At 49.1% G+C, this 26,318-nt stretch overlaps 1 protein-coding gene across 9 annotated transcripts in view; it reads left to right on the top strand.

Annotated features, from left to right (window-relative positions):
* Positions 1–26,318, top strand: part of meis2a (Meis homeobox 2a) — an 83,869-nt gene that overhangs the window by 44,083 nt on the left and 13,468 nt on the right. For all 9 annotated transcript variants that reach the window (XM_080850564.1, XM_080850563.1, XM_080850561.1 and 6 more), the window contains one exon: positions 13,738–13,814. In XM_080850564.1, coding sequence (XP_080706690.1) covers positions 13,738–13,814 — 77 coding nt within the window. The remainder of the gene's footprint in view (positions 1–13,737; positions 13,815–26,318) is intronic.

Raw genomic sequence — 26,318 nt, 5'->3', positions numbered from 1 at the left:
TTTGGTGGGAGCATGTGAGGCTACACAGATGAGCGCATATGATAGGCCACCCTATATCAAAAATAGGCATGCTTAGGATGACAGGGAGAAAAAGGGAAGGAGAAAGAAAGACCAGAAAAAAAATCAAATAAAAAGAAAAAATAAACCCAAATCTAACCGAAGCAGGCTTTGGCTCCAGATGTGAATCTTGTGTGAATATTGATCGAGAACGCGCTAGTCCCCCCCGCACAAATCCCCAGGGCTGCTACAGCTTGCACACAAAAAAGCCCTAGCTAAAGCCCCCATAAACCGAGCAGCTACAATTATTTAGATAAAGAGGCCTGGCGCGACACCACACGCCTCGCCAGCCAGAACCTCCTTCCCTGTCTTCTCTTCCTCCTCCTCTTCCTCTTCTTCCAGTGCGAAGAAGAAAAAAGGGGGAAAAACCTGCAATTATCCACAGTTTTCCCGAATCTCCCCCCTTAATGTTCATTATTTAAAACCAGCGGCAATTACAAGTTCAAAGGAGGTTTAGAGGGCCAGCAACCTGCATAATCACTGGCAAATGAAGTGCTGCTCATTCGTCACAGAGCTACGCGCTCTTGCAAGGGTGAATCATGCGCGCGGTGACAGGAGCTGATTTCCAAAGAGGCACAAATCTCTACCACCTCGAGGGCTTGTATGTCACTCTATCCCTCAACCTGCAATCCTCTTAGGCATGCTGTTTTGTCTCGCATTACAAAAAAAAAAAAAAATAGAATTGTAACAAACTTCATCCAGACTGATGCTTATGATCATCACACTGGTCTCCCGTTTGGGATCCACGACGCCCCCACTCTTGCTGTAGACTGTGTTTCTTGTCGTCTGATCTTGTTTTCTTTCCTCCCTCTTTCATTCTGTTCCTTTCTTTCTTGACCTCAGTTCAGTCCCTCCATCCACCTCGCGTATGTTCCGCAACAGTGGGAGTGTACATTACAGCTCTCCATGTGGACTGTTCCTGCTGTGTATCTCTGTTACCTTTGGGGATGGGTCACAATGGCTAATCCTGTCTTCAGGTGGCTGTTTAGCGCATTCAGACCTGGGGCTCAGAGCACCAGCATTGAGCTCCAGTTACAGGACACCCTGACCAGGGGTCAGCTCACACTGCCCACTCCGCAAAAAAAACACACCACCTCCACCTTCTTGTTCAACCCAGGTGTCTTTCTCCCTCTTTCTTTCTCGTTCTCTTTCTACACGTTTTCATGTCTGAGCTCTCCATCTTTGAATATCCATCTCACTGTTCGGTCGAACTCCTGTTCACATTAGAGGGATCCTTGATAACATCTCCATGGGGACTTGCTCCGTTGGTCGCGCCATTTCCTGCCTTGTGCTTTCATTGTACAGCCCCGTTCACATGGGATCTGCCTGACTCCTCTGAACTGAATGTAACACTGCCATCCATTCCTGGCCATGTGCAGAGACTAGTTTCTCAGACTCATTTTTCATTGAGGGGAAAAAAATCCTCGGAGGAGAGCGTGGGGCTCACTGTTTCATTAAGTGACCTATCCAGGCAGACACATGCGCACAGCAGAACCCCTGTTTGCCCATGCAAGTGTGTATATTAAAATGGAATCCTTTGGGGAGATTAATGGCCTACTGCCTCTCTACCATTGATTATCTCCGTGCCATTTTCCCTCTCTTCCTGCACTGATATTAAAAAGTAATGAAGCCTATGGAAAAAGGGAAGGGGAGCTTTTCACGGATCATTTTAAGTTATTTGGATTCAAACAGAGGGGGATCTCTTTAAGGCACAGTTTGACTAGAATTAAGTAAATAAATGTAGAGTGCCTCCTAGAAAAATAGTCTTGGTTGTGACTGCAACAGCCGTGTGTTTAAGCAAAGACAACCCTCTGACACATGGAATTAGCCAGGCAGATGTTAGCAATTCCACCACGTAGCATTCCTAGTGTTAGAACTGCATCGTAATTGCTATAATGGACCTTGTAACCACTGACAGTAATGGAGTTGGGAGAGAACCATCCCAAACTGAATTAGAGTGATCTGCAAATCTGTTTCAAGATGTCCGCAGTTGGGGTTTTTACCACAACATGGTGGAGCGAAATCCTTATTCCCTCGTTGAGTCCCCCAAAAACTACTGTTGTTCCTCTCTAGGGTCCTTGAAGCGTCATTTGCCACCATCCTTCTCTCTCTCTTTTTTTATTCTCTCTCTCCCTCCTTCTCTGTCTGTCTGTCTCTCTCTCCATCTGTTTGGTGACTGGCTTCATTGTCCTCACCGCCGCGTTTGAACCAGGGGACTTCAGACCCGGGCGGACTTGGGCAGAGCCGAGAGTTAAAAGTCGTCGGTGATCTGTTCACCTTGCTGGCGGCCTCGTTGAAAGGCAGGAGGGCTCAGTCAGAAAAACGACTTCCTGAGACATTACCATCAATCACCAGGCCGCTCAGGCCCCTCAACCCCCGGCCACTGGGAGAGCTGAAAATAAAAGGGGGAGCAGGGGAATTTGGGGAAGGGGGAGGGGGAGGGGGGGAATATTGCAGAAAGAAGACAGAAAACACCAAAGCCCTATCCAGGAGGAGACAGCAGCTTACGCTCAGAGGCCCCAAAGATCCAAGATTAAGAGTGGGAGACATGTGCGTGCTAATGGTAGAGAAGTACAGTCATTAGCAAAACTCTCCTTCGCTTGCACGCTAAGTATCTTCACTGGGAGAAAAAAAGGTGTGCATGGCTCAGCTGGTCAAAGTCTACTCTTTAGTTCAACTGCTTCATTAATTATTGTACAGGATGTGGACAAGAGAAGGGTATGGAGAAGGAGAAAAAGCGACAGAGTGAGAGAGAGAGAGAGAAGGGAAAAAAACAACAGCTGTCTTACACCTCCAGTCTAGTTCATGAGAGCGAGGGAGGGGCTAGGGTTACCTCAGCGAGCGGTTGTGTTACATTCCTGAGATGGGAAGGAGGTGCCACTGGTGGTGTGTGTGTGTGTGTGTGTGTGTGTGTGTGTGTGTGTGGAGGGAGGGGGCTACTGGCTCAACGAGTTGTTGAAAAGAACACAGACGCTTGTCAACAGTCCCAGAGCCAGGGAGCCATCAGCCCTGTGCTTTAGCCCTAGAGGTTAATGACCTTCCCCTGCACTCCCAGCCTGCTGGCGTCCGCTGAGCATGGGGCTCTGATCTGCTGTTTGCGTGTGTGCTAGTCTAGTGTGTATAACCCAGTGTGTATGGAGAGAGCATGTGGCCTCTTGTTTTTAGCTGAGGTCAATCAAGAAAAAAGAAAGAAAAAATCTCAACGAGGAATCCTTTTCTTTTTTTTTCTTCCCCATTTTGTTTTCACAGTCACAGTTCAAGACAAGAATGAGAGGTTGCCATGTAGAGAAGATTGTAGCAGAGGTAGGAAAGAGAGAGAGAGAGAGATAGATAGAGAAAGTGAGAGAGACAGATACAGAGGGAGCAGACCATCGTGAAAAATGCACCAGTAGATTTAAGACTGAAATGTTCATCAACTTTACGAGAGGGCACAGTGGGAGAACCGAGCATTAATTTAGGGAGTTTTTATGGACTGAGAGTGACTGTGATACAGTATGTCAGCATGCTCTGTGGAGTATTCTGCCAGAGAGGAGACACACAGTGTTCAAACTCAATCCTGCTCTCCCCGGAGTCCACTTCCCTGGATGCCTGCCTGATTGCCGCTAACACGCGTTGCTGATCTGGTTAGCCGGGGAGAAGGGGACGTCTGTAGCTTCCAGGCTTTTTTTTTTGCATTTCATTAGTTAGGAAAACTGTTGGCATGAAAAAAAAGGTCAGCCACGTTTCTGATTCTGCCCTCACTACTCACTCCCCCCCCCCCCTCCACCACCCGTCCTCTAATAAGCAGAGTAAGCTGAGCTAGCTGATGGTCATCCTCCCATGGGGCTGTTGGGCTGCTGCCAACTTCCTGCCTGCTTTGTCAGTGGATAAAGCCAGTAACAAACGAGGAGCCTATAGTCAGGCGGGCCAAGGGGGTCAGGGGTCGGTGAGCCTGGGGGCAGGATTGGGCAGAAGAGCACTACGGGGAGAGAGGAGGTCGCTGGAATGCACTTAAGAAGGCCGCTGTTGCATTGCTTTTAAACCCTACTGCTCCTCTCTGGCTCCGCACCTCTTGGAGCCATTTGAAGTCTCCTTGCATCTCGTCCCTGGAACATCAAGTATCTCTTGGTCCCTGGGGCACTTGTCAGTTCACAGCCATAGACTGCACGGGTGCTCGGGAGTGAAAGGAGATCTTGATTTGCTCGCTCGAGATAATAGCACTTCGTGGAAGACGTGCGTTGCACAAAGACAGAGTGGTATTTCCTAAAGAAACAGACACTGCAGGTATGAGGCGATGAGGAATTGAGGTTTTGGCTCTCTTTCAGTCTGTCGTCACGGCGACATCCTGCATGTGCATTTGAATAAGCTGTTGGTTAATTTCGGTGGTTTACCTCTTGTTTTTTTGGCAAGAAACCTCCTCTCTCACACAGATGGAAGTTTCCCGTGGTGCGGGCAGAGGTTTGGTTTTCTTTAGCCATGCACTTTGGTCTCCGCTGAAACATTGTTTAGTCCTCTGAGGGAGCTGGCTAAATGGTCTACATGGTTGACTTCTACATTTTTAGCATCATTAACCCACAGGAAGTGGCCCCTGCAGCTGTTTAGAGGCTTAGCCACTCTACACCCTCACGCTAATGGCTAAATTTTCAAGTTGTTTTTGCTCTGATTTTTGACCTTAAAGAAATCTGTCTCTCTTGCGAATTTGTTGGTATAATGTGAACTACTCTTGACATTATAGCCTTGCTTCAGGGCTTCTTTGTTTGTCCTCTTGCAGTCATGGCTCTGGGAGGAAAAAAAGAGGTCCTATTTATGTTTGCTAGAACTCTTGCTCATTAGCCTAGCACTTCAAAATCAGAGTGCCGTTGAGGGGCACTTCTTTGGGTCTAGCTTAGCTGGCAGAACAAACGTCTTTTTCTCCATAAATTAACCTGTGCCAAGACCCAGGATCAGCCCCATTCTCGGTCTGATAGAGGCCTTTAAGTTAAGCATTATCAGCCCAAAACAATGAGAAAGACGTCTTGGGAATGGGGCTACCCTTCTAGTCTTTACAAACAGAGAGACAGAGAGAGGCCAAGTCAAGTGCTTTCGCCGTCTGCATGTTGGGCGACACTGTTGTTTCTGGCATTGTCAGCAGCCTGGACGAGGGGGATTCCAGGCTCACTCTATTCAGTGGTATGTAATAGCCCCCTATTCCCCCTCCTCAATACAGACAAAATATATTAAAGTGCGGCACAGAGAAGTTTGAGCCCTGGGGGTGAGAGTGGGAGAAGGGGAGCAGGGGAGGGGTAGATAATGTGTGGGAGTATTTCAGAGGTAGTTAGATGCCTAATGGTCTAATGAATGTGCCATGTGAGGTTTGGGGTCCACTGCTCATGAATGCCATCAAGCCCAATCAAGGCCTCTCAGACACAGGCAGACGTCGCTGTTCTGTGACGAAAGTACTCTGCCACACCACAGGCCTGCGTGAGCGACCGTACTGTATGCGTCGTTGCCCTTTCTTCCTCGGTATTTGTCGCCAAATTGCATTATTGTTTTATCCCAGGGTGATGGCTTTCGCGTTGTCGGCTCCCCTGTAGGTTTGCCTGCTGGTTTCTCTGCCTGATCAGCTGTCTTTGCTCTACCTCATCGCTCTCTTCTGCTGGCTGTCTGTCTGTCCGTCTGTCTGTGTAGTCACTGCTCAAGGCAGACACGTCCCATTTGGCTGGATAGTCGGTGCTTTACAATGTGTGTGCAGGCCATTAAATTAGCGTTATCTAAGGCACCAGCCCAAATTTAGCTCCAAAATGCACTATAGATGACTTTATGGTGGGCAATAGGGCCAAGTGGCCAGGTTACGACACCGCCAATCTCCAGGAAAGGAGGGTCTTTTCCCTTTCACTTCTGCGCCCCTGGCCCGAGTTTGACCGCAGTCCTGAACAATTGAGCACTCTCATCCCACACCTCATTTATTGGCCTGTAAACTTTCAATTCTAATTCAGATGACTTGGCTCTGCGCTGCCAACCTTTCAAACAGGATTGGCTCCTGTCTTCCAGAGTGATATTCTGTGTGTGTGTGTGTGTGTGTGTGTGTGTGTGTGTGTGTGTGTGTGTGTGTGTGTGTCTGTGCTGACAGCTAGCAGTTAGCATGCTCTGTGATGTAGAGTAACTGGTCACCAGAACAAAATGAGGGACCACGTTTTCAAAGAAGAGTGGAGAAAAAAAACCAAGCCCAAATTCCTGCCCTGTAGGGCCCAGCTTATAGAGCTGAAACCATGTAGAGGAGAGGGAGCTGCAGCCGGCTTGTTGAGACTAAGCTGAGTTGAGTGTGCGGTGGATCGCCAGCGGGCCCCGTGCAAGAGAAAGGCACTACACACACACACACACACACGCACACACACACACACACACACACACACACCCCTCCATACCCACCCTACCCCTCCTGTGCGAGGACACAGAGATCAGATTCCCCCCCTTGAAAGCAGCAAGGCTGGCCGCGGTGGAAAGAGTAGCCATGAACTCGATCTGATGATTAAACAGTCTCATCTCTATGGCTGCGGGCCACATCTGAGCCCAGGTCTGAAGGATGAAACAGACAAGGAAAAAAAAACAAAGGAGAAATGAGAGGGGGCTTTTGTCCCAGCGTCACAAAGTTTCTGCCCCCCCCCCCCCCCCCAACCCACCCGACCCCACTCCTCCTGCTCAACACACACACACTCACCCCTACCAGAGCACCCCTCTCGTGCGCCCTTACTCTGGGCTGAGGCCGGCTGATGGTTCTGGCAAAGAGCTGGGTCAGGCTTATGGCCTGGCTGAACATCGCAGTGCACTGGATGCCACGGCTGGCGTCTGGCAACACCAAAGGCTTAGTCACTGCCTAAAAAGGTGTTGGCTGCCGGTTCAGAGTACATTCTCAGTGCATGTTCTCCCTTTCTGATATTAGCCCCTGTTGCAGGGCCGCTCCAAGTAGAACATTTTTACTGCCTGGGCGTGAACTCCTCATTAGGAGAGTATAACTCACTTTGATAGGCGAAGGCAATAGGTAGACAGAGATAGGGTGCCCTTATGTAAAAGCACATAGGAAACCTTTCACTGGGACATCTTTCTTCATGCGTCTCCTCTTGGAAGTGTTCCTGCTGGCTCATGCCGCCCCCCCCGCCCCCCCACCCCGCCCCCCCACCCCACCCTCTCAGACAAGCCTGGGAGTCTGTGGGAGATCCTGGATGTTTACCGTCTATACCCCCTCTTCCTGGGCATCCGAAGGGAGCCCCTCAAACGCCCTCACCCCACCCCCACCCCAAACAAAATAAAACCCTACCCTGATTTGCTGACACCCCCATAGCTTCTAGAAATGCCTTTCCCTCATTTTGCAGGGCAACAGTGGGTTTGGCAGGCGGATTGATAGCCCAAGTTGCTCTCGAACCTTGCACCATCTCTAGTGAACATAAATTAATGGTGTCGAGCAAACAGGCATCTGGCTGCAGGCCAGGAGCCGAGAGCAGGAGGCCAGCCAGCGTTTGTGGGGGGGGGGGGGGGGCTGTTGAGAGTCCTGCCAGGGACGAAGGGAAACAGGGGAGAGAGAAAGGGAGAGGGAGAGAGAGAGAGAAAGAGAGCTCTTCATGGCTGGCGGTGTCTTTGAAGTGGGAGAAATGATAACGGTTTTTACCTCTGAAGGAAGCAGCGTCCTACCCGACACTGTAATTGTGGCTCTGTTGTCCATCAGGGTGCTGCAGCCTCCAGGGAAGATGTTTCTGCTGCCTTGTGTGTATATATCTCTGTGTGTGGATATGTGTGTGCTTATGTTTGCTGTAAGGTACTTTGAGGTGTGTGTGTGTGTGTGAGAGAGAGAGAGAGAGAGAGAGAGAGAGACAGAGACAGAGAGAGAGAGAGAGAGAGAGTGTGTGGGAGGACTGCTGGCATGAATGCCTGTACACATTGAGGGGGCGTGTATGTAATGGCACATATCTTTTTTTATTGACGCTGACGTGCTATACCGTATTTGTACATAATTGTGAGTGTGACACTGTGTGTGTGTGTACGTGTGTGTGTGTGTGTGTGTGCGTGTAAGTGAGTGTGTGTGTTTGTGTGTGTGTGTGTGTGTGTGTGTGTGTGTGTGTGTCAGTGAGTGTGTGTCTTTGTGTGTTGTTGGGAGCAGGCTGAGGTTGCCCTGAGTTGAGTCATTGAGTCATGTTGCATTCTTGTTCGTTTTCTTCCTGTTGTCAGGAAGCAGCTTGGTCCCTAGGAAAATGAAACACAAAACACCAAGCCCACCACCACCCCTCCACTCCCACACAACCTCCACCACCCCAACAAACACAAACACACAAAGAGTTGGAGTGAAAGGGGGAATGCAAAGTGCCAAACCTTGCTCTTTAAGTCCAAACAATGTTTTTTTCCCCCTAGATCTTAAGATATGCTTGTCTTGTGGTAATAACTTAAAGCCAGACCTTCAAAGCAAAAAGCCTGCAGCAGTGTTAGCGTCAAATTCCCTCACGACTCGTTTGGGATTCCGAAAACAATGGTTTCATTTGCCGAAGAATCTAAATATTTGAAATATCCAAAAAGTGAGATTTTTTGTTATTTTCTTCCCACAATAACACATTGTCAGGTCATCAGTCATCAATCACTGCTCTAATATTGAAATGGCATATTTATATATTTGTCATATTCAAATCAGTCACATCAATATGACCTAACACTGCTCATCTGTCTGAATAGGGCTTTAATGGAAAGCTCAAATGTAATATTATTAACAGCGCCGGATCTATATTTAAAATGTGCCAATCTTCCTCCCCCAGTATGCAGAATACATATTAAAATGTCACGCCAGCGTTTGATTGTTTTTATTTGGATTGCGATCATTATTAATAACCTCTTGTCAGTTTGATTAAAAGAAACGGAGACAAAAGAAACAAACAAGATTAAAATCAATTGGAAGGGATGAAACTTTGAAATGGCACACACAAAACACTAGGAGAGTTTTTTGATAGCGCACAGGCAGTAGAAATCCCAGCAAGACACTGGCGGGGCTATTTCTAAGGGCAGCATTCGTAGACCAACAGTCATTTAATATTTAAAAACGTACCACACAGATAGCTGGGGAGCCTCTTTTATTATAATTGGAAAAAAAGGTTTATGGCTTTAATAAACGAAAGGAACATAAAAGAAGGGGGGAAAGAGAGAGAGGGAGAGAGAAGAGAAAACAATGCGTCGTCTCTTTGCTCTTTGCCTCTTTCTCCACCATCATCAAAACAGAGGCGGCAGCAGCAGCGGCGGTCTCTGGCAGGTTAGCGGGGCACACTCGGCTTAAGCCCTGTCATTTCCAGGGATTCATTAGCATGGAATGGGCTTGCAGGACACATAAACACACAGACACACGCACAAAGATAGACAGACACTCACACGCAAGCACACACACACACACACACACACACACATATATGTACTTACAAGCACACACAGGCAAACACACACACACACACACACACACACACACACATGCACACGTACACATCCACACAGTGCCCCCACCTCCTTCTGATCCATGTCTTTAATTCATGGCCGTCTGGCCCAGCACTGATGAAGTCATCCATCAGCGAGGTGGTCAGCTCTGGCTGTGGAGAGGGAAAGAGGGAGAGAGAGTGGGGGGAGGGAGGGAGGGAGGAGGAGGAGGTAGGCTGCTGTGGAAGGGGAGATGGAGGTTGGAGGGATGAATGGATGGTGGGGAGGGGAGGGGAGGGGTTTGGAAGAGGCAGAGGGTGGATGGGGTGGGATGGGGGTAGGGGTGGGGGTGGGAGATGCTCCGCTTGCAAAAGTTCAGCCTCTACAGGGGCCATTACACTCCGGGAGGCAGAGAAGAGTATCACACCCTGTAATTTAGCCGAGAGAGCACACACGCACAAACACACACACACATTCACACAGTGTATATGCACAAAGCATACACAGACATGTACATACACACACACACACACACACACACACACACACACACACACACAAGGAAATAAAACACCCCACATGGTCTTGTGCAATGTGCAATCCATCCAATGCTCTCCCACGGGATCTGCCTGCAAACATCGTGTGTGTGTGTGTGTGTGTGTGTGTGTGTGTATGTGATAGACGCAGTAGTGGGTGTACCATTCTCCATTCTCCAGGACCATTAACAGCCCTGTTCGTAATTAACAGAGTTGTTTCGATCTGAGGCCGAGCGCTGGCCTCTGCAATAAAATAAGCTGCTCATTTCTTGGCCTAATTATTTATAGACTGCACTCCTTTACATTTTGTGGTCAATCAGCTCCCTGGGATATTGGTCTGGCTGTTTGTAATTCTCTCTATTGATTCAATTCAAAGTGAGCGGCGGAGATTTTCAATCATTTCTTTGATTTCTCCCCCCTGTAAGTTTGTGTCTGAGCCATTAAGGAAGCATGTCATTCACCCCCCCCCCCCCCCCACACACACACACACACACACACAAGGAAAGGGGGTAGATAAAATTACCTATAGTTCACTCACATCCTCACCCACGCTCGCTTTCTTATTAAATATTTTTTTTTATCATTTTCCCACAGGCTGTTCAATATTGCAAAGGCCTTAATAACGTTTAAAGGGAGTGTTATAGATCTAGATGGCGATGACCTGATGTCTTGTGGGCTGTGCTCACCAATGCCGTAGTGCCACCATGTTGGTCACTGGAGTGGCCGTGTTTAGTGTGTGCGCAGTGCACTCCCCCAGACCCCCCCCAGCCCACCATCCCAACCGCAGAGCTTTCCATTTTGTGGCTGCAATTTCAGAGCGGTGCTTAAGCCAGGCATCAGTGCAAAGTGTGGGTGGCCCACAGTTCCAGCAATAAAAGAGGGAATGGGAGAGGGTGAAACAGAAGGAGTGGGGGAGAGAAAGAATGGCAGAGAGAAAGAGAGATGGGGGGATATACGAAAGATGGGGGGGGGGGGGGGAGTTTACTGTAACGTGCATCGGGAAAGCTGATGGAAGCCTAGCAGAATGAAATAGGATTTTTTTTTCTTTTTTAGTATCATGTCTGTGGTCAGGGGGAAAATCTCCTTACTCAGGCCTTTTTTTCTTTCTTTCTCCCGCCCCTCCCTTTCTCTCGCTCTCTCTTTCTCTCCGTCTCTCCGTCTTTTCCAGTGTTTTTTTTTTTTTTTACATCCTCACTCTCCTTGATGAGACATCTTTCTTGTTTGTTCAGCCCATCCATTTTGCAGGCGGCGGTGGTGGACAAGCCTCGCCGTCGGCCGCTGTATTTATCATCGGGCTCTGCCGCTGTGGCGGGCCTGACACCTGGCGATTGATGAGCGCCACCGGGGCCCGAGTGGCCCCGAGAAGCCTTAATACAATGTAAATGACTAACTCCCATTTCCAGTCTGGTCCTGGCCCTTCTTTCTTGGCTACCAACCCCCACTCCAAACACACACGCACGCGCGCGCACACACACACACACACACACACACACACACACACACACACACACACACACACACACACACACACACACACACACACACACACACACACACACACACACACACACACACACACGCACGCACACACACCTGTACCACTGCTGAAAATGTGTTTTAGTGGCTGTTTTAGTTTTTTTAAAACAGCATAGCTGCCGAGGTCATTGCTAATGTGAAAAGCCAAGACGCAGAGAGGTTGAAGGTGGAGGGCTGGTGGTGGGGTTGAGAGGAAGAAAGGAGAAAAAAAGCCTGCTTTCATTATGCGTTGTTGTCCAGGGATGAAAAGACGTATTCACTCACGCACATACACACACACATACAGATTTACACTGTAATACACACACAGGCATGTACAGGCACCCGCTGAGGAAAGAGCAAAGGAGAGGGGGAAAAAAACCTGAAGCCCTTTACCAAGGCCAAAGAAATGTCAGCACCTTGCAATCAAAAAATGTATTTCTATGTAAGCGTTATCATCTTTCTTTGTTAATGATTTTAGCATATTAAAAGCCACAGCAAACAGAAGAAGAAATCTGATTAATCCCCTTTCCATGGCTGGAGTTCAATATTTGTCAAATTGGTCGGTTGTTTTGTCATTAACTTAGTGCATTCCTTGACCCGTGTTTTTTTTTCTTGCCTTTAATTAAAATGGGGGCAGTGAACATGTCATTTTCTTCTCAGCAAGACAAGCCTTATATTTAATACCCACTACACCTCCTTTAAAAACAGTTTACTCGCAGCCTATAATGAGTATATTTATACACTGGATTAAAGATCCATCAGAAGAAGTGGCTGATTCATTTATTTATTTCCAACACACACACACACACACACACACACACACACACACACACACACACACACACACACACACACACACACACACACACACACACACACACACACACACACACAAACACACAAATATCTGTTTATGTGGTGGGCCAGGCAATGACATGGTGTTTGAGTGTGATCTTCTGGTAAAATTGGCTAGGATTAGTATATTGCCTTTGAAATAAATCTTTGTGGAGGTGTTAACATGTGAGCGCACGTGTGTGTTTGTGTGTGTGTACGTGTGGGTCTGTGTGTGTACGTGTGTGTGTGTGCTCCTACAGAATGAAAAGGAGGGAAAAGAGAAAAAAAATACATAGCGTCTCGTTTGTTTCGTTAAGGGGCGCGAGCCGACTCCTAATCTAGCTCTTAAAGACATCTGTCACTGGCGATCACTGTTGTTTTGTCATGCTTCGTGGCAGGCAGGCAGGCAGACAGACAAGGGGAGAATAAGTCCAAGGCCTGCCATTTACATCATGTCATGTTTGGCATATTGAAGCTGACACAAATAGTATCATTGTGTCTCCGGTTGGGGAATTACATTTTCAGGTATAACTCCTGGTGACCAGGGACCTTTGAGAGAAATGTCTTCCTGTGGAGCTCTAGCCAGCTGTGGCTAGGAATAAGGCACCGGGGATGGCTGGGTGGGGGTGTGTGGGAGGGGGGGGGGGGGGGGGGGGGGCTATAGGGGGGCACACAGCCCCTGTGTATTTGTTGCTCAGATGTTGGAGGAGAAGAGTTATCTGCTCTCACTCTGCCAATTGCTTTACCCATTCTGGGAATTTGCTGGCAAGAAAAGAAGCATGCTATGTACAAGCTGTATGTGTCTTTGAGTGTGTCTATTTCTCTCTCTGTGTGTGTGTATGTTTATGTGTGTGTGTGTGTGTGTGTGTGTGTGTGTGTGTGTGTGTGTGTGTGTGTGTGTGTGTGTGTGTGTGTGTGTGTGTGTGTGTGTGTGTGTGTGTGTGTGTGTGTGTGTGTGTGTGTGTGTGTGTGTGTGTGTGTGTGTGTGTGTGTGCGCGTGTGTGCATGTGTGTGTGTGAGAGTGTGTGTGTGTTGAGGGGATTGTTGGATGTACGTTTGCGAGACAAACTTGTTTTACTACCCTGTAGAGGCCTCCCTGACTCTCTATATCTATCACACATACACTATCTCTCTTTCTCTTTCTCTTTCTCTGTGGGGTGGAGGTCATGAGTAAGCATATTCTCTATATTCCCACAGTAAAGCTATAAAATATAAAAATTGCATTATGTGGAAAAAAAGCTAAACCAGGGTATTTTCCACGTCTACAATACCACAACCTTTTCAGTACTTCATTACCCCCTACACCCCACACTCAGTGTTCCTCTTGGTTGTTTGTTTGTTTTCTATTATCATCTCGACCACAGAAATTAATCACCGCTCTGTTTTCTCTCTGCAGCACCCATACCCCTCAGAAGAACAGAAAAAGCAGCTAGCCCAAGATACAGGCCTCACCATCTTACAAGTAAACAACTGGTGAGTCAAGCCTATGCCGTCCCCTATCTCTGACACCAGCCTAGCTGTGGGAGCGCCTTTCATTTTCAAAAGCCCTCGCCCGCCTCCTCCCAGCAGCCAGAGATGGCTAATGCTCACATAGTGTGAAAAGTGTTTATTTCCACCCTGCACACACACACACACACACACACACACACACACACATACAGACCTCTCCGGGTAGGGGGAGTGGGGGTTGGGAGCGATCAGGATGTGAGCGCTTTATCAGGGAAGTGTTTAGCACTGAGCCTCGGTTCGCAACTGTTTCATATACATTTATTCACTTTGATATGTTTTTTAAAGGTGAAGAAAGGGGGGGGGGATCTTACACAGGCCCACCCCACGTCTCTCTCTCTCTCTCACACACACACACACACACACACACACACACACGCACACCTCCTCCCTCCTCACCCCTGTCCTTCATTCAGGCATCACTAACACACATACACACATATCTGAGCCTACCACCCTGTCCCACCTCCGCCCCTCCCCATTTTACACATGCTATATGGTGGATTAAGGCTTCAGTGCCCTGGCCAGCAGTCCTTTGTAGATGGCTTAGCACATAACTGGGGGTGGTGGATTAAATAAAATGATCACAGAAGCAAGGAAATGATACAGGAATTACTTATCAAAATACTAGCCCAGGTTTTATCGGAGCGCCTTTATTTTGTTCGCCACATTCTTGGGGTGATGTCGAGATTAATTGAACTGACAGCTTCCTTTCAAAATTCCGGGAAGGTATTTGCACGGATTTCAGGTCTTACACAAACTTAATTACATGGAACCCCATTTTATCATTCTAATTCCATGTAGCGAGGGGTTCTATTTACAAATGAGAGAGTCTCTGGCTTTTATTCGCAGCTTTCCCCTTAATATATTTATCAAAGCAGGTTCATTTACAAAGTGCTCTATCTGTTGGACACAGGCGGGCCTACATTAATGAAGCTCTTAGGTTTATCAGGCTCCCAGCCTGACGAGCCACCCGAGGGTCAATTGATTTTTTTGGTTCTGCGATTCATTTTTTTCTTCTGCCCTCCCTCCATTTTTTCTTCCCGATCACAATGAGAAACATGCCTGGAGAATTAGCCTGGTTTGTCGGCCTTATCTGTCAGGCAATTTTTTTTTTTCGCTTCCCAGGGAAGTCAAGCTACTTAAATTGGCCACAGGAACCGCCGTTATCAGCCTTTAATGCACCCTACAGTGTGGATAGCATTTCAATTACACCAGTAACCAAAGATTAGCCCCCGCCTGGCTGTTTCATGGCTCTCGCCGCCGTCTTTCGCTCTTCCTCTGTCTCTTCTGTGCACCTTACCCACAGGAGCATAAAATTGAGTTGCCTTGCCTGTGTCATGGTGATTAATGCAGAACCAGGCGGCTAACCTGGGAGGAAGGAGAGACAGAGGGAAACGCTGCGCTGGCAAGCCGTGAAATCACCAGGCCCTGGCCTGAGACGCACGTGTGCGTGCCGGGAAGAGCCAGGAGGAGCTCCCTGTGCTGAAGATATATCCACCGCATAGCCTGGTCTCCTGGAGGCAGAGAGAAAAGAAAGAGAGCGAAAGAGAGATAAAGAAGAAAGGATATAGAGAGAGCGGTAGGGAGGGAGGGGAGTGAGAGAGCTGTTAGACGTCACACTCTGCTCATTATAGCTTCATGAATCTCATTTCACAAATGAAGTCATTAGAAAAGCTCTTAGCTTAGCAGTAGGCCCTCAGAGTAGAGCTGCGCTTGCTGTGCAGGGAGGCAGGGGGTGGGGGTGGGGGGACACTGTTGGGTGTTACACCGCTGGAAAGATGAGCCTGAGACAGGATGCTGCCGTCTTTTTTCTCCCCCCCCCCCCTCCTCATAACCAGGCAGGACGGTGAGTTAAATGTGCCTTTGTTCAGACAGGCCCCCTCTTTCTCTCACTCCCTCTCTTTTTCTCCTTCTCTCTCTTTCTGGTATCTTCTTCTCCTGCTATGAGGGGAGACTGTGGAGAGAGAAGCACACTGCTCCCCGGCCCAGGACATGACAGACTCCTGCCATATGAAATTCCTGTTGATGGGCCAAAAAAGGGCCTTGAATTCCTGCCTTGCAGAGGCATTGTGTGCTGCTTCCCTTTGATTCAGGGCACTTGCGGGTTACTGGCCCGCGACAGAGAGAGAGAGAGAGAGAGAGAGACAGACAGACAGACAGACAGACAGAGAGAGAGAGGTAGGAAGAGAGACAAACAGACAGAGGGAGGGAGAGAGAGAACCAGAGAGAGAGTTGGTAGGGGAACGACGAGTGAGAGAGACAGAGAGAGGGAGAGAGAGCGAGGGGGAGGGAGGGAGAGGGCAGGCCGTCGTCTTCGGTTTCCAGCTTTCCCTCGGGGGAGGATGTGCTGAATCACAGCTTTGTCTGCCGGCACAATCGCGCCCAGAGGAGGGCACAAGGGTGCTCTGTGCGAGTGTCAATAGACTGCGCATCTCCCTCCCTGCCCACCACCACTGCCCTCCACCTCCTTCCCCTCCGCCCAACACACTACCCGCTCGGCCCCGCCCCGCCTCAACCTAGAGCCTCGTACCTGCCCCCTCACCTGCCTCCAGCTGTGCCCACCCCGGATCGCCTGCCTCCCCGACTCCCCAAGCGTGGAAGATGCGCCCCACTGCACCCAGACTACTGCTTACTCTGTTAATGCGTCCTAATGCATGTAAGCATGGCCCCACCTGTGACTTAGGACAGAGAGACAGACAGTTCATGTGTGTGTGTGTGTGTGTGTGTGTGTGTGTGTGTGTTGAAACATCAAAACATAGAAAATACAGTGCGTGGTTAAGACACACACACACACACACACACATATGTTCTGTGATTCTGTATTTTCTATGTTTTGCTGTTTCTATGTTTCTAAGCTCTATGCTTTGGCAACACTGTTTGACATTCAATGGTCATGCCAATAAAGCGTGTTGAATTGATCTGGATTGAATTGACAGAGAGCGAGAGAAAGAGCGAGCGAGCGAGATAGCGAGAGAGAGAGATAGCAGCTCTCTGCTGAGAAGAAGGGCAGGTTAAAGTACACCCCAACGGTAGCATTGTGTGTAGAGGAGGGGCTATTAACAGCAGCTGAGAATGTGTAATTGTAATGGCTGACTCCGGCCCGTCTTCTCAGTCACTAGAAATAGTGTATGCACAGCCGCAGGGCTAGGGGTGAGGATTTCCCCCTCACTGCTACCTACTTACACACACACACACACACACACACACACACACACAAACACACACACACACACACACACATAAACATACACAGCCATCAACGCAGCGTCATATTTACAGAGAGTGCAGTTCCTGATAGGCACTAGACACCAGGCAGGGGTTTGTTTGCCTGAGTGGGGGAAGGCACTCAGGTAAGAGAAGAGAAAAGAAGAGAAGAGAGAGAGGTGAACAGACAGAGAGAGAGAGATGAAGAACGTAAGCGGGAGAGAGCAGGATTCAGCTGCAGTTGTCATTCTTTGAGCAGCGTGTGTTATTCTATCAGTCTGGGCTAAATGGGGCCTGACCGCATCCCTTCATGTCACAGCATCAGGCGCAGCATGACGCAGCCCTGCTAACCAGCATAAACACACTACTCCACTCCGCCATTTAGCCCTCAGCTCTCTGTTCCCATCCCTCCATCTCTCCGTCCTTTCCCTCGGCCTCTCCTCTATCCCTCGCTCTGCTCCAGCGTGGCACAGATCCGCTGCTCTGCCTGAAAGATGAGCCCGCTGACAGACAAGACAGAGAGGCCAAAAACAAAATGACGGTTACAAAAAAAGGAAGGAAATCTCTGCCCCCCCCCCCCCCCTCGTTGATCCCCTGTGTCGTGTGTGTGAGGGCGTTTGGTCAGCGGGCATCGGGCCATTTCCATGCCGCCGGAGTCATAAGGAGCGCCAGTACCACGGCAGATTCACCAACAACAATAGAGTGGGCACAGAGCCACGGTCTATTTTTAACCCCTGTCGCCACAGCCAGCGCCGCCCGTCTCCTCCCTATCTCTCATGTGTCCAGGAACAAAGATGCAGGAGCACTCATTAGCGGCAAGAGCAGAGGCCAATAGGTGACTTATTAAGAGGCGGACGACCTTTGGCCCCTTGGCGATGACGGGTTCACATGAGCGCCAGGAAGGGACAGACGGCTAGGCAGAGGGCAGAATGGGGGGCTCTTTTATTCTCTCTCTCTCTCTCTCTCTCGCTCTCTCTCTTTCTCTCTCTCTTTCTCTATCTCTCTCCCTCTCTCTCTACGTGTGATTCACCCTCGTCTCCGGGAGAGAGGCCCCTCCCATCTCTGCCCACCTCGAACGAGGAAGGGAGGCTTACTTATTTGTTTATTTATTTGTACCCCTCAACTAACCCAAGCTAACTCTATGGGTTTGAAAGCCACACAGTCAGACTAGCTTGCTGACCCTGTTAAGGCCTTCCCATGGCTTCCCCACAGATGAGATCTCTCTCTCTCTCTCTCTCTCTCTCTCTCTCTCTCTCCATCACTCTCTCTCTCTCTCTCTCTCTCTACTTCTATTCTTTGTCTCTGAATGGTCCCAGTCGAGGCCTGAGAATACTCTGCTTGCAGGTTTCTCAGTGCTCTCTTACTGAGCGTTTGAGCGAGGACTTTCATCTGTGGATGGTGTCAAGAACAACCACTGAAAACTGAAGGCAGTTTTTCCTCCATCCATCCTCTCTCTCTCTCTCTCTCTCTTTCTCTCGAAGTCTCATTTTCCCCTCTTTCTAAAGCAGCCCCAAAGAGGCACGCAAGAGCAAAGCTGTTTTTATGATTTTTCATGATTTTTTATGGCCCTGAAGCCTGGCACGAGGAGCCGTTATGAAATGCAAAATAATAACTAATATTTTCCAAATGTAACGCACCAAAAAAATACAAATTGGCCTGCAGTGCTGGTGTTCTTTTTCTTGTTTTAACACTCTATCCTGATCTGAGCATGGGAATTTTTTACACAAGAGGCATTTAAGTTGAGGCCCTCTTTGCACCCAATACTCCCTCTTTCTCGCTCACTCTCAAACAAACACACTCGCACATCGACAGGGTAGTTGACTGAAGTTGCTGGTTATCCGTTTAACTTTGACCCAGATGGAAATGTCAGGCCTTTTTTTGGACGCCACCTGGGAGTCCCGCGGAGGGCCATTTTGTGCCCTCTGCCTTCTAAATATACAGCTGGAGCGCAGCGGAGGAGGATGCCTCACTGCCCGAGGAGGGGGCGAGCTGCCGCGAGCTGGGCCCTGCCAGAGAGGGCACCGCATTCCCTGTCATTTAGGGACCGCTAATTGGCAGTTAATTAGCAGAATTGACTCTGTTGTGAGATCCCAAGTGTCTACCCCCCTCTCCTTACACACGCATATACACATATGCTCATACGGTACACACTCACATACACACGCAGACACCCTCCCGCCCACCCACTCTAGCCCTGAACGCTCCCTGGCGTCTCTTGCTGCACCTCGTCTGGCTCTGCTCATAGTGCAGTCATGATTCTGTGCTATTGCCATGGCACCACTTGACTGTATGCAGTGGAAAATACCTATTTTACACATATTTTTTCAGTCTGTACACCCATGAAGGGCTTCGTTACGAGAAGCCTGTTAAATGAAGATATTCAAGTATGACAATAATCTGATATAGGGGATATTCGGGTGATATATCACATGTGACGGGTCTGCCCATCCATGCAGTGCCCAGACAAATCAGAGCCCTCCCATCCTGAGGCTGCAGTACATCACACGTGCCTCACAGTGGCATAAGTAACGCCTGTGCCAGGGTTGGTGCCAGGCGGTGCCAGGCAGCGCCTGCACATGAATGCCTGAGTGCCTTTAACAGCTCTCCTGCCCACCTGTTAAGAGCCCAGATCCGGGGTTGGTTGGCAGGTCGGGTGGCACCCTGGCAAGAGCGGACCCATAGCCTTCATCCCCTCAGCAGGGGCCCTCCCCCCGCCTTTTGGTGAAATGGCGGGTATGGCGGCACCAGGTTGGCGGTCCTGAAAGATCCAGGTGACCAGGCACCAACTGGCACCATATGAATGATGAGGCGGATCAAACCTTCTCCCTGCTCGCTGTCTCCCTTTCCTCAAGCCCATCATAGGAGCCAAATCAGCATGTTGGATAAAGCCAGGGTGAATGTATAGTGTTGAGGAGGAGGAGGAGGAGGAGGAGGAGGAGGTGGTGAAGCAGGGAGAGAGAGAAAGAGAGAGAGGGAGAGTCTTTGTACTCCTCCACTCTATTTGGCTTCCCCTTCCCCTTTTTTTTATCCCTCAATGGCCTGGTTTTATTGGCGGGTCGTTTAATAACGAGGCTTTCGTGCTTTAAATGAAAGTAAGCGCCGTATGTGTGGGTGAGCTCCTTGTTTTATTTGAAGATGGTAATTATTTTGGGCAGGGGGAAGATATCGGAAAGAGCAGAGTGGAGAATTTCGTGTGTGAGAGAGAAAGGCAGAATGGATAAGGGAGAGGGGGATGAGAGAGAAAGGGAAGAAGAAGACGACGAGGAAAGAGTGATAGAAGGAGAACACAAGGGGAAATAAGTAGGTTAATTTATTTCATTTGCAGGTATAGTTTAAGGAAGACAGGGTGGGGAAGAGAGAGAGAAAGAGAGAGAGAGAGCAAGGGGGGAAAGAGAAAGAAGAAAACGGAGCGAGGGATGCAGTTTTCATGAATAAGCAGCTTAATGCGCTCTGGCACTCTGAGTGAGTCTTGCCGAAGCTCTCACTGCCTCTGGCCATCTGTGAGCAGAATAGCAATTTTATTACTTTGTCATTAAACCAATTTCACAGCAGTATTGTTTGTTAATGAGCAGCCGCAAACGAGCGAAGATGTCACGTACTGGAATAGCGGAGAGATTTGTGACCCCGCGCTCTCCGTCACTCTTTCTCTCCTCTCTCTCTCTCTCCCTCTCTCTTTTTCACTCTCCCATCGTTTGTCCTCGGTGCTTTTCTCCATCTATCTGTCTGTCCCTCTCTCTTCGTGTCCTCCTCTTGCTCTCTATCTCTCCTCCTCTCTCACTCCCTCCTTCTCTCTCTATCCTCTTCATGACCATGAGATAGAGGAGACTGTGGCCCATAAAAGAGAAAACTGCTTAAAGATAAAATGTAAAGTCTATACAGTCAAGGCTCTGTTTATGGGCTTCCATTTGACTTTAGTGCTCATGGGAAGGAATGGTTCTCTCTCTCTCTCTCTCTCCTTCTCTCTCTCCTTCTCTCTCTCTCTCCCTCTGTCCATGCAGCTGTGAGTGCAGGAATATTGGCTTTGATATGGGACACTAAAGCGAAACATTTTCTGTTCCCTTGGAGGCACCCAAAGAGTCGTTATTTGCGCATAATTCAGCCTCAATAAGTACCACAACACATCATTCTTTGAATTAGGAATTGCACTTAAATGGCTGTTATTGAGATTCCTTTTTTTTTTGGAAGCGGATGTCCATAAGCCTGTGCACAGGGCTTAGAGTAGCAATCTGTTTCTTTTACAAGGATCTTAATTCCACTGACACACACAATTTCCATGTTGTGTTGCAGGGTCATGCGTGTGCTTGCGTGACCTGGGTGAAGATGGGGCGGCTTTGGGGGTTTTTGTCAGGTCCGAAGCTTCCTGTTCCTCTCACTCCGGCATTAATACTGACGCCGCGGGTCGGAGACAGATCAATTGGCTCTTTCCATTCCTGGCGTTATTTATAGAGAGCCATATATCTGCTCCTCCTCGCCGCCAGAGCATGGGGTAAATACAGCCCGCATTAGTGAAATAAAGCCCACAGTGTGGGAAGAGACTGAGAGAGAGAGAGAGATGGGAAGTGAGAGAGAGAGAGAGAGAGAGAGAGAGAGAGAGAGGGAGGGTGGGTGTGGGTCGCTCTTTTCTGCTGACGCTTCAAATGCACATGGTGAACAGAGAACAGAGTGAGAGAGAAATGAAGAGAGAAAAAGGCAGAGAAGGAGAGAGCCTCCAGAGACAACCTTACAGATAAGGCTTTAAATAATTAGTCTATCTGTTTGAGGTGGGGATGGATTGCTGCTGAGTTTGCCCATAGGGAAGGGTAAGATTGGCATGTGTGCAACCATGCATGCTTGCGTGTGGTGGACTGTGTGTGTGTGTGTGTGTGTGTGTGTGTGTGTGTGTGTGTGTGTGTGTGTGTGTGGTTTTGCAGAGCTGACCAGGTGTGAGTGGCTGGCCCCTGGGGGGCTTTGGAGGGGGACGGGCCCCTCCTGACAGGCCTGATCCATGTAAAACTCCTCACCCTGATCCTGGCATTCCCGCTCTGTCCAGACATGCTCTCTCCTCCCTCAATCAATCACTTAACTTCATAATCACATCCGAAAACAAGCCCCTAATATATATTTTTCTCACCTGCCGTGGCCTTTCTTTCTCTTGTTTTTCATTCTTTCTTCTTCTTTTTTTTCTTTTCTTCTTTTTCTTGCCTTTTAATTTATTGCCTGGTGCCCTATGGCTCTGAAGCACATGCCAATAACCTCATCATGGAGGACGCTATAAATCAATACGAGCTTTTGTTTACTTAAGCACGCCTTGCCAGCGTTCAGGTGGTTATGGATGAGGTACCAGCGGAATTAGTGCCAGGAACATTGTGCCTGAAGTCCCTCAGTGCTGGGCAACAATCCACCGGTGCTGGAGCGACTCCCAAATATCCCGGCGTGTGGAGCACCGATCACACCGCTCACAAAACACACCAATTTGCCATTCAGGAGAGGTAGAAAACAAACAACACAACGTGGAGGTGCTGTTGGCTCGGAGGAGTTCAGTGGGAGATATTTAAGCCATTATGTGCAGCAGGGCTTGGGAGAATATCAGTATAATCAAGGATTTCCCATTCAGGCGTATGAATATTTATCCCCCTTTGTTGCAGAGGCTTCGCTTGTGTGTGTTTGTGTGGATGCACACGGTGACATTGCTGTAAGATTAGTGCCGTCAGTGCCAAAATGTGGTACTAAAAATGGTAAACTAATATCAAGGCATTATTAGGTCAAATTGGTTTTCGTTTTAACACCCGTTCGCTCTACTCACTGAAATATACTGGTGTGTGTGTGTGTGTGTGTGTGTGTGTAGAAAGATCATTGGAGTCACCTACAGCCTAAGGCAGTGGCATCAGCACTTAAGAGAGCAGGAGTTATTCCCACATTCCCTCACTCCCGCCTCCTACCTTCATTAGCGAGGTCTTGGTAGGGAAGGGGAAAGAGAGAAACCATGCTTTTCTCGATGTATTTGCCTGGCCCAGGACACTAGTACATATGCTTATTACACGCCTCTGTTAAGACACAGGTTCATACGCCCACTGATTCAGCTCCTCTCTCGGGTGTGCAGGCTGAGGGGATGAAACATGTCTGTGAGCTTCAGCTCTTATTTTCATTTTATATAGCACCGGGAGCTGCTCTAACACAACGCGGCACCCCAATAAAGCCCCACAGTAAATTCCGCTAGTTGTGCGAACTACTTTTATGCAGATCTAAACACCTGTTGTGGTAAAAAAAAGGAAAAGGGGGGGGGGGAAAGGTGAGCTGGAATGGTATTCTCCTCAGCGTGCCGCTCCAACATGAATTAGCATGCTGCTGTTCGGGTATAATTGGGAGAGGGAGTCGCTCAGAGGTAGAGGGGATGAACGGCTTTTGCACCTCTTTCTTTTCATGTTTCATTCTCTCTCCCTCTCTCTCTCTCTCTCTCTCTCTCTCTTTCTCTTTCTCTCTCTCTCTCTCTCTCTCGCTCTATGTCATAGCTGAATAGTGTTCTGTGGTTCCTTTAGTGTGGAAATAGAGTGTGAGGCAGCCGCAGTGTTAAGTTGCCAAGTTGTCATGCTTGGATGTGAGTGGAGTGGAGTGCAGTGAGTGGCCTGAGTCATGTCAGATCCAGTACCAAAGTGGAGGCTTGACCCGAGGCAGCGTGGATGTTAGTGAGCGGCTGGGGTGGGGTGGTGTGTGTGGGGGGGGGGGGTGCGGGGTGAGAGGGCACTGGACACAGCTGAGAGATCTCAGTGGTGTCAGTGCCACCAGCACACATCGCTATTTATAGGGTTGTTGTGTTGCTAGGCCCAATCCACCAAAGCAGAAAGCCTGTGTGTGGGTTTGTTAGCTGTGTTTGTGTACAGTAGGCAGTGTGGGTATGTGTGTGTGTGTGTGTGTGTGTGTGTGTGTGTGTGTATGTTTGTGTTTCTGCAATGCTGAGCAGAGTGGCCAATCAATTATTTAAGAGCAAATCCAGCAAAGTGGGACGTTTCGGTTAATCATTTCAATCCAGACACAGACACCACACACATACCGACACAAACACACACACACACACACACACACACACACACACACACACACACACACACACACACACACACTGTGTGTTTTATATTCTGGATGTTCTCCACAGCTCACCTGAGATACGAGGCAACAGGGAGCTTTTTGGCCTGTTGAGGTGGCACTTAAACATTTGCCTTGCCGCAAATTCAACTTCCTAGAAAGCGAGACATAAGAAACACAAAGATACAGAGATACAGAAAGACGAAATAAGATATCCAAAAGGAGCCGGAGCGAAAGAGAGGGGAAAGGTCGCCAGTTTGCAAATCAGAGGTACTTGTGTTACATAAGAGCAGTGGTTGAAGCCCTCCTCTCTACAGTCGGTCCCCTTCACATGGAAGCAGCCCATTACAGTCTCATCACAGAGGGAGAGAGGAGTGTGTGTTTGGGGTGGGGGGGAGGTTGATAGTGGCGCACAGGAAATAGATTGGACTTATTTCATGTCTGGCTGGCAGGCAGCAGTGGTGTCGGCAGCGGCTACGGCACTCCCGTTGCCGAGACGATGCAGTCAATTGACACTCAATTTTGTTTGAAATATCACGCCTCCGCCGTGTCATTATCAGTTTCCCCTGGTAATCCACAAAGCCGCCCTGTTTGATTCCCGACAATGAAAGGGGGGGGGGGGGGAGTCGCGGATTTCTGTGACTCGATGACTACGGGGGTTTGATGGAGGAAGGAGAGAGAGAGAGAGTACGCGAGAGCGAGGGAGATGGAGGACTGAGAGAGGTAGGGGTGGGGAGTGTGGGAAGAGAAATAGAAAAGGGAAGGAGAGGAGTGAGAAACAGAGGGAGGAGGAGAGAGTGAGAGGAAGAAAGGGCCCCGGTGTTTTGGATGGCGTGTGGAGATTAGAGGTGCGGGGCCATGGGGAAGCGGAGATTATACCTGCCCTCCCCGCGGCTCGCCACAAAGGGCCGCCTAGGCGTGCAGGGGCGATGTGGGAAGCACCGAATAGGCCCACTGACCTCGCCACTGCACCCACTCATTTTCAGCCGGCCAGGCTGCTGCTGCGTCCCCGTCCCCCAGTAATGATAGGGGGCCCTCATTCTCTCTCTCTCTCTCGCTTTCTCTCTTTCTCTCTCTTTGTCTCTCTCTCTCGCTCTCTCTGTGTCTCTGTGGCTCTCCCTGTGGAGTCAATAAAAGGCGGATAATGGAGACGTTTTGTGGTGCCTTGGCCAGCCGCGGCTCTGAGTTGAATGACAGGAGGTCTCAGCGACCCCCGGTGCCCTCGCTGTTGGGCTGCCCAAGCATTAACCACCCCACGCTCACACACTATTGAGGAGGGAGCAAAGCCATTGTGTGTGTGTGTGTGTGTGTGACACACAGGAAGATGCTGTGCATACGTACCTTTGTGCATGCGTGCATGTACACAGCAGGCCTAAGCACCTTTTCGGCTGGATGCGCATGAAAGAGGAGAGCAAAATAAATAAACGAAGACATACACAAATAAATAAATAAATATACCCCCCCCCCCCCCCCCCCCCCCAAAAAAAAAATAAAGGTGAGTGCTTGGCTTTTGAAAAATAAGCGTACCTTACAGCGTTGATCACCCCTGTCATGTCATATATAGACAGCCTTGACTCAGAGCCATATTGACGTGCACTGGATGTTTTGAAAGGGGAAGAAAACAGCTGTTGTTTCCTGGTGCATAAAACAGCCACGGGTGGATGCCTGGTGTGCACCTAGGCACGCTAATAACTTGGGTCTTTCTTGTTTTGGGGAAGGGTTGGAGGTGAGTGAGTCAGTGAGTTAGTGCTAGGGGAGGGAGGAGTAAAGGGGTGGGGGGGGTGAGGAGAGGGGGAGGGCGCTAGGGAACCGGCTTTCTTAATCCTTCTACTGCCCGTGATAATCAGAAATAATAGCAGCAACGAAAACATTCCTGCGTGGAGGTGCCAGCCCACAGAGGCACTCGGGATTAATGAGAAGAAAGATTAGGTGCAGTCAAAGAGAGAGAGAGAGAGAGAGAGAGAGAGACAGAGAGAGAAGAAGAAGAAGGAGAAGCGGAGACATTCTTCACCCACACCAGCTTTTTTTAAGAAACTGGTAGTGCTGGAGCAGGTTAGCCTCGCTCTGTTGCTACAATAAGGCCCCTTTCACACAGGTGTGTTGACGCCTGGGGCAGCTTTGGCTGAGGTCCATTCCATTCACTGAGGCTGATTTGAACAATAACTATCATATCTTTTAAAGAAGGGCGCAAGAGGAGGGGGGATG

This window comes from Sprattus sprattus, assembly GCF_963457725.1.
Source record: "Sprattus sprattus genome assembly, chromosome: 13".
In the NCBI taxonomy this organism is placed as follows: domain Eukaryota; kingdom Metazoa; phylum Chordata; class Actinopteri; order Clupeiformes; family Clupeidae; genus Sprattus; species Sprattus sprattus.
The sequence above is the reverse complement of the archived record's forward strand: the minus strand, read 5'-3'. Positions and strand labels throughout refer to the sequence as shown.